The sequence below is a fragment of the Sapajus apella genome, unplaced genomic scaffold, assembly GCF_009761245.1.
Source record: "Sapajus apella isolate SASKATOON/1434 unplaced genomic scaffold, GSC_monkey_1.0 scaffold24, whole genome shotgun sequence".
Classification (NCBI taxonomy): Eukaryota; Metazoa; Chordata; class Mammalia; order Primates; family Cebidae; genus Sapajus; species Sapajus apella.
Window position 1 is genome coordinate 7,756,849 of NW_022436964.1, and position 14,260 is coordinate 7,771,108.

A 14,260-nucleotide genomic window follows, 5' to 3' on the forward strand; every position below is an offset into this window, starting at 1 on the left:
TCCCTTGACACTTGGGGATAATAGGAATTACAATTCAGGATGACATTTGGATGAGGACACAGAGCCAAACCGTATCAAAATGTTAACAAATATTATTTTTAACAAAAATTTAGCTAGACAGGAGCAATTCCCTCAAGAGATCTATTGTATATCATGGTGACTAAGTTAATAATAATATATAGGATATTTGAAAATTGCAGGCTGGGCATGGTGGCTCATGCCTGTAATCCCAGCACTTTGGGAAGCCAAGGCAGGCAGATCACTTGAGGTCAGGAGTTGGAGACCAGCCTGGCCAACATGATGAAACCCCATCTGCACTAAAAATACAAAAGTTAGCTGGGCGTGGTGGCAGGCACCTGTCATCCCAACTTCTCAGGGGGATAAGGCACGAGAACTGCTTGAACCCAGGAAGTGGAGGTTGCAGTGAACGGAGATCGCGCCACTGCACTCCAGCCTGGAGACAGAACGAGACCACATCTTGGAAAAAAAAAGAGAAAAGAGAAAGAAAATTGCTAAGGGAGATTTTTAAGTTCTCACCACAAAACAATAAGCATGTAAGGTAATACAAATGTTAAAAGCTTGATTTAGCCATTCCACAAAGTATACATATATCAGAACACCATATTGTAGCCATAATATATACAGTTTCGTCAATTAAAATATAAGTAGAAATTAAAAATATAAAATTTAACCAAAATGCTTAATGATCTAACAAAGGAACAGGGACTCTGGCTTATTTGGGAAAGTTGGTCTTGAACAGGGAGCTTGGGTCCCTGCTGTCCTGGGGCGTTCATTCATAGGGTGGGAACCCTCCCCCTACTTCCCCCATGAGGAAGATCTGGTAGAGACAGGGCTGCCCGCTGGGCTCTGGGTCCCAGCCAGAGGGACTTACCATGCTCTTGACAGGGACCATGACCAGCAGCTGCGGATCCCTGCATGAAACCGGCAGGGTGCCACTTCATCAGCAGCTCCTTTTACTGTTAGCTGGGAATTTCCAAACGAAACACACATAGAGGACATCTGTTTCCCAGATTCCCCTGTCAGAGCAGTGAATATAGTGATTTTGTTTGAGAAAGGAAAAAGAGAAAGCCAGTTATGAGCTCAGTTTTGAGAACCTGGTCATGTTTCTGCATCACTGAGTTTGTTCCTGTAATATTTACTCCTTTCCGATTGATTTTTTAATTTCAATTAAATGAATGTTAGGCAATTTCAATTCATGATGTTTCTAGCCTAGGACTCTCTGTGAACCACAGACAGACCTTTTTTATCCATTTGCCTTTTAGACACCTCCACTTAGATGCTGGCCACCTCACCTCAAACTCAGCGTGCATCCCACCCAAGTCACCTCTCCCCCAACCCTGGTCCTCTTCCGACTCTGTCCTCTCTTTCCCTGAGATGAAGCCAGCCTTAAATGCTTTCCCTGCAGTGCATGAGGGTCCGTGGTGCTCAGAGTGCAGGTGCCGTAGAGGCCATTTGAACGCGCCCATCAAAGTATCCACACATCTATGGGTGAGCTTCCTGCCAAACCACAGGGACCTATGCACAAAACTCCACTCTTTTGGGTCATGGTTATTATTATTTTTGAGACAGTATCTCTTTCACTCAGACCAGAGCTCATTGCAGCCTTGACCTTTCAGGCTTAAGCAGCCCTCCCACCTCAGCCTCCTGAGTAGCTGGAACTACAGACACATGCCACGATGCCTGGCTAATTTTTGTATTGCTTGTAGAGATAGGGTATCACCATGTTGCCCAGCTGGACTTGAATTCCTAGGCTCAAGCAATCCTCCTATCTTGGCCTCCCAAAGTGGTGGGATTACAGGCGTGAGACACTGTGCCCAGCCAACGCCATTCTTGTAATACACAGACATTGTTAAGGGTCTATGAAAAGTCATTCATTTCCTATTCCATATTCCAATTAAAAATTGTATTTAAGTAAAGGTAACGGGGTACTCTCTTCCTCATTCCTCCCTGCACTTCCTAATACTTGCCCTGGGACATTCTCTGGGGCCTCAGCTGCCGTTTCCACCAGCCATCCTCGTAATGACTTGTGACCAAAGAACAGACCCTTGCTGGGCCATTCTCATTTGGAGTGACAAAAGTGACTTCTCTGATCAAGAACTTTTCCAGATAAATGGAGACTAAAGGAACATAACCACTAAAGGCAACACGTGATCCTACGCTGGGCTCCAGGCCAGATAAAGAACATTCCTGGAACAAGCGGCACACCTTGGATGAGGCCTGAAGATTGGACACTAATGTTGTGTCCACGCTAAGCTCCTGATGTTGGTCCTTATACTGTGATTATGCAGGATGATGTCCTTGTTTTGAGGAGATCACACTCAAGTCTTTAGAGATAAAGCGGCGTTGTGCCTGCAACTTATCCTTACATGTTTCAGGAAGAAAGCAAATGTGTGTGTTGACCAATGTGGGTGTGAAGTGTGTGTGTGTTTGCACACACAGAGGGAGAAAGCATGCATGATACAGTAAGGTAGTCAATTGTTCACATTTGACCAATCTTAAAAAAAAAATCGGCTGAGCATGGTGGCTCATGCCTGTAATCCCAGCACTTTGGGAGGTCGAGGTGGATGGATCACCTGAGGTCAGGAGTTTGAGACCACAATGTCCTACATGGTGAAACTCTGTTTGTACTAAAAATACAAAAATTAGCCAGGCATGGTGGCGGGCACCTGTAATCCCAACTACTCAGGAGGCTGAGGCAGGAGATTCACTTGAACCCCGGGGGCAGAGGTTGCAGTGAGCTGAGATCACATCATTACACTCCAGCCTGGGAGACAGAGCGAGACTCTGTCTTAAAAAAAAAAAAAGAAAAAAGAAAAAAACAATCTTAACAGGTAGGAAAACTAACCAGATAGTGACCTCCGAACTTGGAGTACTTCCGGGCCTCTCAGGTACAGTCTGCTCCAAATTCAAGTTCTACAGTTGGGTTTCCAAAGAGGCTTAGCTCTCTGCTTCTTTCCAGCCAGATTCTCCACATTCCCTTCACCTGACTAAACACACAATATGTCTTCCTCTCCTGGTGACGTCTCCTGGTAACCTGAGAGGTCGTATCTATATCTACTCCCAAACTGTCATATAGAAGCTTGCTTTCCTCTTTACTATCTCGCTGGGTTCCACGTTTTCTCTCTACTAAAAACGCCAAAGGCTGGGTTTATCCATTGCAATGTGTATCGGCCAGGATCCGTGCAGTAGGTCATGCTGCACTAACTTACTTAGTAAGTTCAACTTACTTAACTTTGTTCATTATGACTTGTGAGTTGATTTCTCATTCATGCCACATATCCAGTATGGCAAGTGAGGGCATCTCTGTTCATTGTAGTCACTTAGGAGCCCTGGGTGATGGAGGCTCCATCTTGTCTCATGCTTCCAAAATCACCACAGCCAATTAAAGGAAGTGTGGTACATTACTCACTCTTTAAAGTTTCTTTCTTTTTTATTTTTTGGAGATGGAGTCTTGCTCTGTCGCCTGGGCTGGAGTTCAGTGGCTCTGTCTCAGCTCACTGCAACCTCCACCTCCCAGGTTCAAGCGATTCTCCTGCCTCTGCCTTCCAAGTAGCTGGGATCACAGGTGTGTGCCACCAAACCTGGCTAATGTTTGTATTTTTAGTAGAAATGGGATTTTACCATGTTGGCCAGGCTGATCGTGAACTCCTGGCCTCAGGTGATCCACCTGTCTTAACCTCCCAAAATGCTGGGAATACAGGCGTGAGCCACTGTGTTCCACCATAAAATTTATTTTCTTTTTTTTTTTTTTAATTAGACTTTAAGTTCTGGGGTACATGGGCAGCTCGTGCAGGATTGTTACATAGGTTTACACATGCCATGGTGTTTTGTTGCATCCATTCCCCCGTCATCTACATTAGGTATTTCTCCTAATGCTATCCCTCCCTAATCCCCCCCACCCCCTGCTATCCCTCCCCTTTCCCCCTCACCCCCCAATAGGCCCCCGTGTGTGATGTTCCCCTCCCTGTTTCCATGTGTTGTTCTCATTGTTCAACTCCCACTTCTAAGTGAGAACATGCAGTGTTTGGTTTTCTGTTCTTGTGTCAGTTTGCTGAGAGTGATGATTTCCAGCTTCATCCATGTCCTTGCAAAGAACATGAACTCATCCTTTTTTATGGCTGCATAGTATTCCATGTACATGTGTCACATTTTCTTTAGTCTATCATTGATGGGCATTTGAGTTGGTTCCAGGTCTTTGCTACTGTAAACAGTGCTATAGTGAACATACATGTGCATGTGTCTTCATAATAGAATGATTTATAATCCTTTGGGTATATACCCAGTAATGGTATTGCTGGGTCACATGGAATTTCTATTTCTAGATCCTTGAGGAATCACCATGCTGTCTTTGACAAAGGTTGAGCTAATTTACACTCCCACCAAGAGGGTAAAAGCATACGCTATTTCTCCACATCCTCTCCAGCATCTGTCTCCTGATTTTATGATTGCCATTTTAACTGGTGTGAGATGGTATCTCAGTGTGGTTGTGATTTGCATTTCTCTAATGACCATTGATGAGCTTTTTTCATATGTTTGTTGGCTACATAAATGTCTTCTTTTGAGAAGTGTCTCTTCATATCCTTTGCCCATTTTTTGATGGGGTTGGTTTTTTTCTTGTAAATTTGTTTAAGTTCTTTGTAGATTCTGGATATTAGCCCTTTGTCAGATGGGTAGATTGCAAAATTTTTTTCCCATTCTGTTGGTTGCTGGTTCACGCTAATGATAGTTTCTTTTGCTGCGCACAAGTTCTTAACTTTAATTAGGCCCCATTTGTCTATTTTGGCTTTTGTTGCCAATGCTTTTGGTGTTTTACTCATGAAGTCCTTGCCTATGCCTATGTTCTGAATGGTATTGCCTAGGTTTTCTTCTAGGGTTTTTATGGTGTTAGGTCTTATGTTTTGCTGACTCAAAGCTGCCAGTGTAGCCAGCCCTGCACGATGATGTAATTGTCATGGGATTCAGGAAGATGGGAGAGGGAAGAAGAGCTTGGGGTCCTGCTTCTCTTGTTACATCTTATGTTTAAATATTTAATCCATCTGGAGTTAATTTTTGTATAAGGTGTAAGGAAGGGGTCCAGTTTCGGGTTTCTGCATATGGCTAGCCAGTCTCCCCAACACCATTTATTAAATAGGGAATCATTTCCCCATTGCCTGTTTTCGTCAGGTTTGTTAGAGATCAGATAGTTGTAGATGTGTGATGTTACGTCCAAGGCCTCTGTTTTGTTCCATTGGACTACATCTCTGTTTTGGTACCAATACCATGCTGTTTTGACTACTGTAGCCTTGTAGTATAGTTTGAAGTCAGGTAGCATGATGCCTTTGCTTCGTTGTTGTTGTTGTTTTGCTTAGGATTGACTTGGCTATGCGGGCTCTCTTTTGGTTCCGTATGAAGTTTAAGGTGTTTTTTTCCAGTTCTGTGAGGAAGGTCAGTGGTAGCTTGATAGGGATAGCATTGAATCTATAAATTACTTTGGGCAGTATGGCCATTTTCACAACATTGATTCTTACTAACCATGAGCATGGAATGTTTTTCCATCTATATATGCCCTCTCTTATTTCCTTGAGCAGTGGTTTGTAGTTCTCCTTGAAGAGGTCCTTCACATCCCTTGTTAGCTGTATTCTTAGGCATTTTATTTATTCTCTTTGTAGAAATTGTGAATGGGAGTTTGCTCATGATTTGACTGTGATCTGTTACTGGTGTATAGGAATTCTTGTGATTTCTGCACATTGATTTTGTATCCTGAGACTTTGCTGAAGTTGCTTATGAGTTTCAGGAGAGTTTGGGCTGACATGATGGGGTCTTCTAAATATACAACCATGTCATCTGCAAACAGAGACAGTTTGACTTCCTCTTTTCCTAATTGAATACCCTTTATTTCTTTTTCTTGCCTGATTGCTCTGGCTAGAACTTCCAATATTATGTTGAATAGGACTGGTGAGAGAGGGCATCCTTGCCTAGTGCCAGATTTCAAAGGGAATGCTTCCTGTTTTTGTCCATTCAGTATGATATTGGCTGTGGGTTTGTCATAAATAGCTGTTATTATTTTGAGACAAGTTCCATTGATACCTAGCTTATTGAGAGTTTTTAGTATAAAGGACTGTTGAATTTTGTCAAAGGCCTTCTCTGCATCTGTTGAGATAATCATGTGTTTTTTGTCTTTGGTAAATTTTATTTTCAAAAGAGACAAAAGTGACTTGCGCTCACATTTCCTTCACCCGAAAGTTCTGTCCTACATTGTGTTTGTGAGAGGGAGAGATAGAAATGCATTCGTCACAGCCCTGATAATTGTCGCCGCACTGACGCTCAGCAGTTAACCTGAACTTGATAGTGAAACTTAGCAGAGCAGCAGAAGAGGCATGCCCACAGGAAGCAAGGATGCTGAGGGCCACCAGGGCCCAAGCTGGAATTACAGATTGGCCAAGCGCCACCTGAGCATCTCCTCCTCTGAGAGAATGCCCCGACCTGCTTTTGCTTCCACCGTGACCTGCACACCTTCCGTCTTCCACCCCAGCATGCTTTCACTCTTATTTTCTCATGATTTTCTGTCTATTAGGTAGATGATTTTATATGCACCACAGATGTTTACTGAATGCACAAATCAATAGAAGGCATTTATTATTTGCGATAGAAGGCACTGCACTAGGTTCTGGGGTATAAGAACAAATAAGACATTGGCTCTGCCCTTGTGGCATTTCCTGGCCTGTGATGAAGACAGGAAAATAGACATTTTACATTAAGAGGGTGGAGCTCAGCACAGCTGACCTGTTTGGGAGGCAAGAGGGTGGCAAGAGGAGGGCAGGACGTGGGAGAGAGCTCTTCTGTGCTGCACTGGACAAGCACTGCCCGGGTTCTCCATCCGTCATACTTGCCAGCCAAGAAAAGGGCTCATGAGTGCAGCACGCCACTGGGCAGGATTAGAAGTCAGGGTTTACAGGTTACCCATGTGTCCTGTTTTTGCAAACAAGAAATACTCATTAGACATCTGCTACAATAGTAAAGGCCGATTCTACTTTCATTTAAGTAACACTTTATAATTCAGGTGCCCCTGGAAATCATGGCTCATTTGACAAAAGAGGACACTGAGGCAGGTAACTCGTTGGGGTCCTTAAGAGTCCCAGCTACACTGTTTATAACTCAGGGTCCTGATTCCCAGTCTAGCACACTTTCCACTGCTCCATCTGCCTGGACCTTGTTTGAGACCCTGCCTTCCTGAAGATCCTACGGTCTCCAGGAAGAGTTTATATGCACTGTCAGGATGGATGTGTCAATTTCATCACAGTCCTTGGCTTAGATGAGTCAAGAGGATGTGTAAGATCCTCCTTTTCTGTGGCCTGCTGTTGGATAATCACAAGGATGAACAGCGCACGATAAAAGCTACTGTTCGGGGGTGCCATATGTACTTGAGATCCCAGCTACCAAGCAGATGCTTTGCTGACTCACAGCTGCCGGTGTAGCCAGCCCTGCATGGTGATGTAATTGCCGTGGGATGCAGGAAGATGGGATAGGGAAGAAGAGCCTGAGGCCCTGCTTCTCGTGCCAGGATTCACTTGCCTGCTGCAACTTGCAGCCAAGGAAAGGATACTGAATGTCTGGGGCCAACGTGGAAATGTCGTGGCTGAGGACAGCCTTACCTTTTCAATTTTCTAAAGTTTGGAAGGATTTCTGGTTCATGCCAGCCTCTCAATGACTAAATGAGATAATGTATGTAGAGGCCTTGGCACAAAGTAAATGGCCAATAAATGGTAACTTCTGTAATAGTAATAATTACAGTAATAATGGCCTCAATTACTATAGTAATAGAGCAATAATTATTTAATAATCATAGTAATAATAAATATAATAATCAGTGGTGTGGGAAGAGGAGTGCATTGGGAGGGGAAATGCACTCCCAGTGCATTTGAGTTGTATCAGTGATGTAAGAAACTAAACAGCAGGCTGTGGGAATGCGCTGTACTTTCCCTACAATTTTTCTGGGAAGCTAAAACTGCTCTAAAAAGTAAAGTCCATTAATTTTTCTATTTTTTGAGACAGAGTCTTACTCTGTTGCCAGGCTGGAGTACAGTGGCGCAATCTCAGCTCACTGCAACCTCTGCCTCCCAGGTTCAAGCAATTCTGCCTCAGCCTCCTGAGTAGCTGGGATTACAGGTGCGTGCCACCATGCCTGGGCAATTTTTGTGTTTTTAGTAGAGATGGTTTTTCACCATATTGGCCAGGCTGACCTCAAACTCCTGACCTCATGACCACCTGCCTTTGCCTCCCAAAGTTCTGGGATTACAGGCATGAGCCACCACATCCAGTCATTTTTTTTTTTTTTTAATAAGGGGAGAGAACAAAATCCCAGACAGATCATGGTTGGTATTACTGTGTTTCAGTTCTCTAAAGACAATGCGTCTCCTTAATGCCTGTATCAGGTGGACCAGCTTCCACCACCCAACCCTTGCTATGCCATTTTAAACTTGCCTCATTGGCTATGCAGATACTCCAACGAGTAATGTGTTAATGAGGAAGTAAAGTTTGCTGGTAGGATGATAGCTCCAGTGTCTCTCTGTGCACCATTGGGTGTTGAATGCTGGCGAAAGTGGCCCAGGACATAGCTGGGCACGGAAGCTGCAGGACGTGGGCCTTCAGTGGCTCTCTCCACGGAGCTAAGCAGCTGCACCATCTCCACTCAGCATGGCTGCAGGGAGTCTTGGCGGTGAGCAGCCCCTGGGAGGGTGCCCACCACACCCGTACCTAGGGAGAGCTCTCCAAATCCACAGAGCAGGGCAAGTCTTGTCCCGACACTGCCAATGGGTTGGCTTCCTTTCCTTTGCCTAATGCAAGGTTCTCTTTCCTCTGAGTAGGAAAATGCCCAGATCATCAGAGAAGTGGAAGTGGACAAGGTATCTGTGCTCTCCAGGGAGCAGGTGGAGGCCATCAAGCAGCTCTGGCAGGATCCGGGCATCCAGGAGTGTTACGACAGGAGGAGGGAGTACCAGCTGTCAGACTCTGCCAAATAGTGAGTACGGAGCCCAGCCTGGCTGCCCGCGGCACGTTCAGGCAAGCTGGGCCACACTTCAAAGAAGCGTCTCACTGAATGCTGCTAAAATGCAATGCACGGTGCCAGCGCTGCCTGCCTCCGCATTTCTGTATCTCTCCTGACCTCTTGGTGCCATCTCTCACCACCTCCTAAAGCTCTCGGTCACTCTTTGGACCACAGACCTCTCTTCCTGCTGACACACACCTGTTCTTGCTGTGTGCTAAGCCTGTCATTTTCAAAGACAGACTCCATCAAATTTGAGGTCCCTTAAGTGGGACTGATCTCCTTTGGAGTGCTGAAATGATCTGATGTAAACAAGGAATACACTTGCTTCTAGCATCGCCTTTCCTCCTCTCTGTATGCCTCTGCTTTTCTGGATTTCCCCATCAGAAGACAGCAGGTCCAATTGCCCTAAACTCTAAAGTTGAGTTTAGAGCAGCAGTGCCAATGGCCCCTCGGCTGCTGATCCGGTGCTGCCCTCTAGTGGCGCAGATAGGAGGCTGCGCTCCCAGCACACACAGGAAACTCAATCCTTTGTTACTGGCCACTTGCAAAGGCCTTACACACTGGATTTTGGATCATACAGCTCAACTGTTAATTCGTTAATAATTGAAGGTAAAAAGATTTCTATTTAGATGGCCCAGCATGCAAACTGTCCCATAGAGGTGACAGATTTTCACTTCTTAGGCATTTCCTGTTTATGTCTGTAATCCCAGGGACTTGGGAAACAGAGGTGGGAAGATCGCTTGAAACCAGGAATCCGAGACTAGTCTGGGCAAGAGAGTGAGACCCCATCTCTGCAAAAAACACAAAAATTAGCTGGGCATGATTGCATGTGCCTGTAATTCCAGCTACTCGGGAGGCTGAGGCAGGAGGATCTCTTGAGCCTAGGAGGTTGAGGTTGCAGTGAGCCAGGATTGCGCCACTGCACTATGGCCTGAGTGACAGAGAGAGACTCTGTCTCAAAAAAAAATTAAGTAAGTAATATCCCAGAGCAATGCTTCCTTCAGTCTCGTCACTGGGGAAACAGTTTGATATGGGTCCTTCTTGAAGTGGCAATGACTCCTGCTTCTACAGCTCAATTCTTTCTCACCTGCCCCATATCACCTTCCATCCTCTGAGGGTTCAGAAATCCCTTCCTCGGACCCACCTCCTTCCCTTTGGGTGCCACTGTTGCCTTCTGAGCAGGCATTGGGCTGGACAAGGCATTGGGCAGGACAAGGCATTGGGCAGGAAAGGAAGCCAGAGGTGTCACCTCCTGTGATTTCAATGACCTTCCTTTGGTGTTTGTCCCAGGCTGAGAGTTGAATGTCATTAATCCAGGTTGGCACAACCAATCTAACTACAGGAATGTTTAGGTGCAACAAAGAATCAAGGCAGGAAAATAAAGAAACCCCAATAAGGTGTTAGATCTCAGCATAGAGAGCTGGAAGAAAGAAAGTGCCAAAGAGGAGGGCCTGCCTTTGACAGGCTGAGGAGCCAGGAACAGGCACGACGTTCCTGAGCCATACCCGAGGCGGCCTGGGTTACCTGCCTCTGTGAAGGCCCTGGGGATTGGCTAGGGTTACCTGCCTCTGTGAAGGCCCTGGGGATTGGCTAGGGCTCTTGACATAGATCCATTTGGAAAAGACCCACCAGACCTGCTACAGAATTCAGTGTAACCCTGAAAACCACAGGGGCAAGACCATTGACGTGGACAAGGGGCCTGGGTGGGGTGGTGATCAGAGCTGCCACAGAGAAAACAGCCTCTCCTAAACCCAGCAGCCCAGCCCTCTAAACCGGCAGGACTCAGGGTGCTTGCACATTTTCTCCATCCGGGTCAGCCGTTTTCAACCCCTCTGCTAGAGATGTCTGCTGATTGGATGAATGTGATGAGTGCTTACGATGTGCCAGGCACTGTGGCGAGGGCTGCAGGTATTACACAACCAACGCTCTCTGCTCTCAGGAAATGTATAGTCTGGTGGAGCAAGTCAGGTATAAATCAAATAATCACACATCAAAGTACAGCAAAAGCAGTGATAAGCCCTGGAGGTCATATTTGGGCAGGAAGGTGGGTGGTGGAATGCTACCCCAGGGCTTTGCTTCTGGAGCTGAAGGCATATGGTGAGCAGGGTTTGCCTGTGACCCCTTGGTTAGCCTCCATGCAGACCTGCTCAGCCCCTGATGCTGTGCTGGGACAGGGAAGGGCCGGCCTCAGCTTGCAAGTGTCTCTGTATCTCCCACTCTTTTGTTGGTGAGGGCCTGAGTTACAGTTATTTTACCTAAAAATGTCTTTTTAGAAAGGACATAAAGTTTTTTTTTTAAAAAAGGATTCCCTTATTTTACTACAGAAAAGAAAAACGATGTTTTAAGCTCAGGGCTTTAATATATGGCGAAAAATAAGTTAAGGCAGGTTTGGGTTTATTTTAGGAGATGTTTAGTTTCCCAGTGTCTTCAACAGGAAAACTTTTTCTTGCTGCTGCTGTTTTAAATTTCTCCTCGGCCTGTTTTACGTCTGTGCATTTTCTTACAAACTCTATTTAATTCATTGAGCAAAGCTTTAGAGAACAGCATCTCGATTATATAATGTACTTGGACGAGGGCGAGTGGGAGGGAGAAGGGCCGCTGGAGGGAGGATGACAGATGGGGCGTCGGGGAGAGCCACTTCCAACATCCTGGCTTCCAGCCCCACTGCCTCCCTCGCTGGCCAAATAGCAGCGACAGAGATCAGAACCCAGGAGGAAGAGAAGCAGTGCTCTGCAGATGTCCCAGAAGGCTCTTGAAAGTACTTCTGACCTATATTGTCTTCAAAACAGTGGTAGGAAGGACGGAGAAGCCTGGCCTGGTGCTGGCTCTCAGGAGAGTCATTGTCGGAATTCATGTGTCTGCGTGGGGCCGACTGTGAGTTGGGGGTGACTTTCTTTGAGTAGGATGGACCTTTTTCCCTTCGCTAAAAGGAGACTCAGTTCCCTGTTCTCTAATACACAGTTACCTGACTGACATCGATCGCATCGCCATGCCGTCATTCATACCCACTCAGCAAGACGTGCTTCGCGTCCGAGTGCCCACCACCGGCATCATTGAGTATCCATTTGACTTGGAAAACATCATCTTCCGGTAAGTCTGTCTCCCTGGTGTACCATGAAGAATCTGCCCAGGTTCAGAAGTCCCCAGGTGCATTCCTAAACATGTTATTCTTAAGCAGGGATTATATCTCTTAGAACAGAGTGACGCTCTCTGCCACAGGATATTTAGAATTACGGTAGGTCTCAACCCTAGAATGGAGAGGAAGCCACCTTCCTATTACCCTTGGAGAAGAAAGGTTTCCTTACTGGAAACTGGAATGATTCTTATGTGTAACACACACACACACACACACACACACACACACACACAAACACACACACACACACACACACACACACACACACACACGCGTATACTTCTGTATCCCACAAATTGAATATAATGATTATCAATGACTTTTCCCTAAAGTTGAATAATGTTTCCTTTCTCCTCTATTTCCTTCTCCAAGATTTATCCTTAAAAAAGAAAACTAAGAATTAACACAAAAATGTGTATTAAAACTGTGAAGAGTAATATATACAAACTAACGGCTATGTAAAAATCTATGCATTTCCACTTACAAATATAGGAAATACTTTTAGGATGCCTTAAGTGACCCTTCACTGCATTTAGTTATGGTAAAAAATGAATAATAATACAGGGCATATATGAAGCACCGCACATTTCGAAGCACTGTTACATCCGTTATTTCCCTCATTCCTCCTAACAATTCTTACACACGATTTTCCATTTGAGACAACACAGCAGTCCCCCCATATCCAGGTCCTGTCTGATCCCAGTTCCAGCTCAGTGCTTTTCTATCCAGAATTGCTGGGTTTGGGGCACCCTTGGGTCCAGCCCCTTGGAATATCCCCATCTGTGTTAGCATATCCCTGATTTTAAGAGTAGCCCCTGTGCCCGTGTGCTTGTGAATTTCTCTAAACCTTTTCACAATTAACTGCTTTTTGCAATGTCCAAAGCCTCTCAGAGAGGCTCCCGAGGGTTTTGTTTTGTTTTGTTTTTAAAAATACTTTTATTTCTTCTAAGTTTATCCTTCTTGGACTGTGATGAATGGGTTTTGCCGTACTTTCTAGGGTCTGGTGAATGGGTTAACATCATCACCAGGGAAGTCTATTACTTTACGACTCAGAGCACCTCTCCCAGTGGGAGACTTCTGGCTGAAAATTTCCGATCTTTGAAATTGAGGCCTTTATAGAATGGCTTCTTCAAGCTCAAACTTTTGACAATTGCAGTGTCCCTTTTCCAGATCGGTTCCCTGCTGTGAGGTGGGGTAGCCAGCCATCAACACACGTCACTGTGGGAGTGGCTGCACCTCCAGGACATGGTTCAGGGACAGGATTGAATTTTTCGTTTTCTTTCCTCCACTTTTCTGGACAACAGTTCTGGGTGGTTGGCCTGTGGGCCACCTAACCACATTGCCCCAGTGTCTTGAGGGATGGGTGTGTGTGTGTGTGTGTGGTGGGGTGGTGAGGGTGGGGTGGGGGTGATTTGGCAGCTGTATCTGGTCCATTATGTACTTTCTTTGGCGTTATTAAAAACATCTTTTTGAGCTAACTTGTTTAAAAGTTGGGATGTTTCACTTAACACATTGGATACCTCGTTTCTCCTGAAAAGGCAGAGGCTGTGGTCACGGTGAGCCTGCGCTTTGTTCTGCAGAGCTTGGCTGCAGGTGCGCGGCAGGCTTCCCTGTAGACAGGGCCCCTGGCTGCTGCGCGCTGTGTGCTTTTGTACTGTGGGGAGCTCACTTGACTCATTCCCTGAAACTGCCTGATTCCTGGAGCATTGGAACTCGTGATCCCTGGGCTGGGAGTTGCTGAAATCTTTCCGAGAGACACAGGTAGACGCTTTAGATTTCCGTACTGGACAGAGGACACTTGCAGGTTTTTATAGGGAACAAGAGGCAGCATCCAGGGACTGCAGAAAGAATTTATGGATAAATTAGAGGAGCCAGGAAGACAGAATAGGCTTGGGTCCTGAGGCCAGCCTGGGGGATCTGGAAGACAGCTGGCCAGTCTGTTCCTCTTGTGTCTGGTAACCAGGGCCTCTACAGTGGTTGTCACAGAGCACAAGGGGATGTTTGCGTTTTCTGCCTGGATACCAGTGTCCCCAAGCAGACTCCGAGTCACCTCTGCATGTCTTCAGAAACATCGTTTA

At 45.7% G+C, this 14,260-nt stretch overlaps 1 protein-coding gene across 2 annotated transcripts in view; it reads left to right on the forward strand.

Annotated features, from left to right (window-relative positions):
* GNA14 (G protein subunit alpha 14) overlaps nt 1-14,260 on the forward strand; it is a 219,655-nt gene that overhangs the window by 199,319 nt on the left and 6,076 nt on the right. For both annotated transcript variants that reach the window (XM_032290658.1, XM_032290659.1), the window contains exons 3-4: nt 8,865-9,019; nt 12,008-12,136. In XM_032290658.1, coding sequence (XP_032146549.1) covers nt 8,865-9,019; nt 12,008-12,136 — 284 coding nt within the window. The remainder of the gene's footprint in view (nt 1-8,864; nt 9,020-12,007; nt 12,137-14,260) is intronic.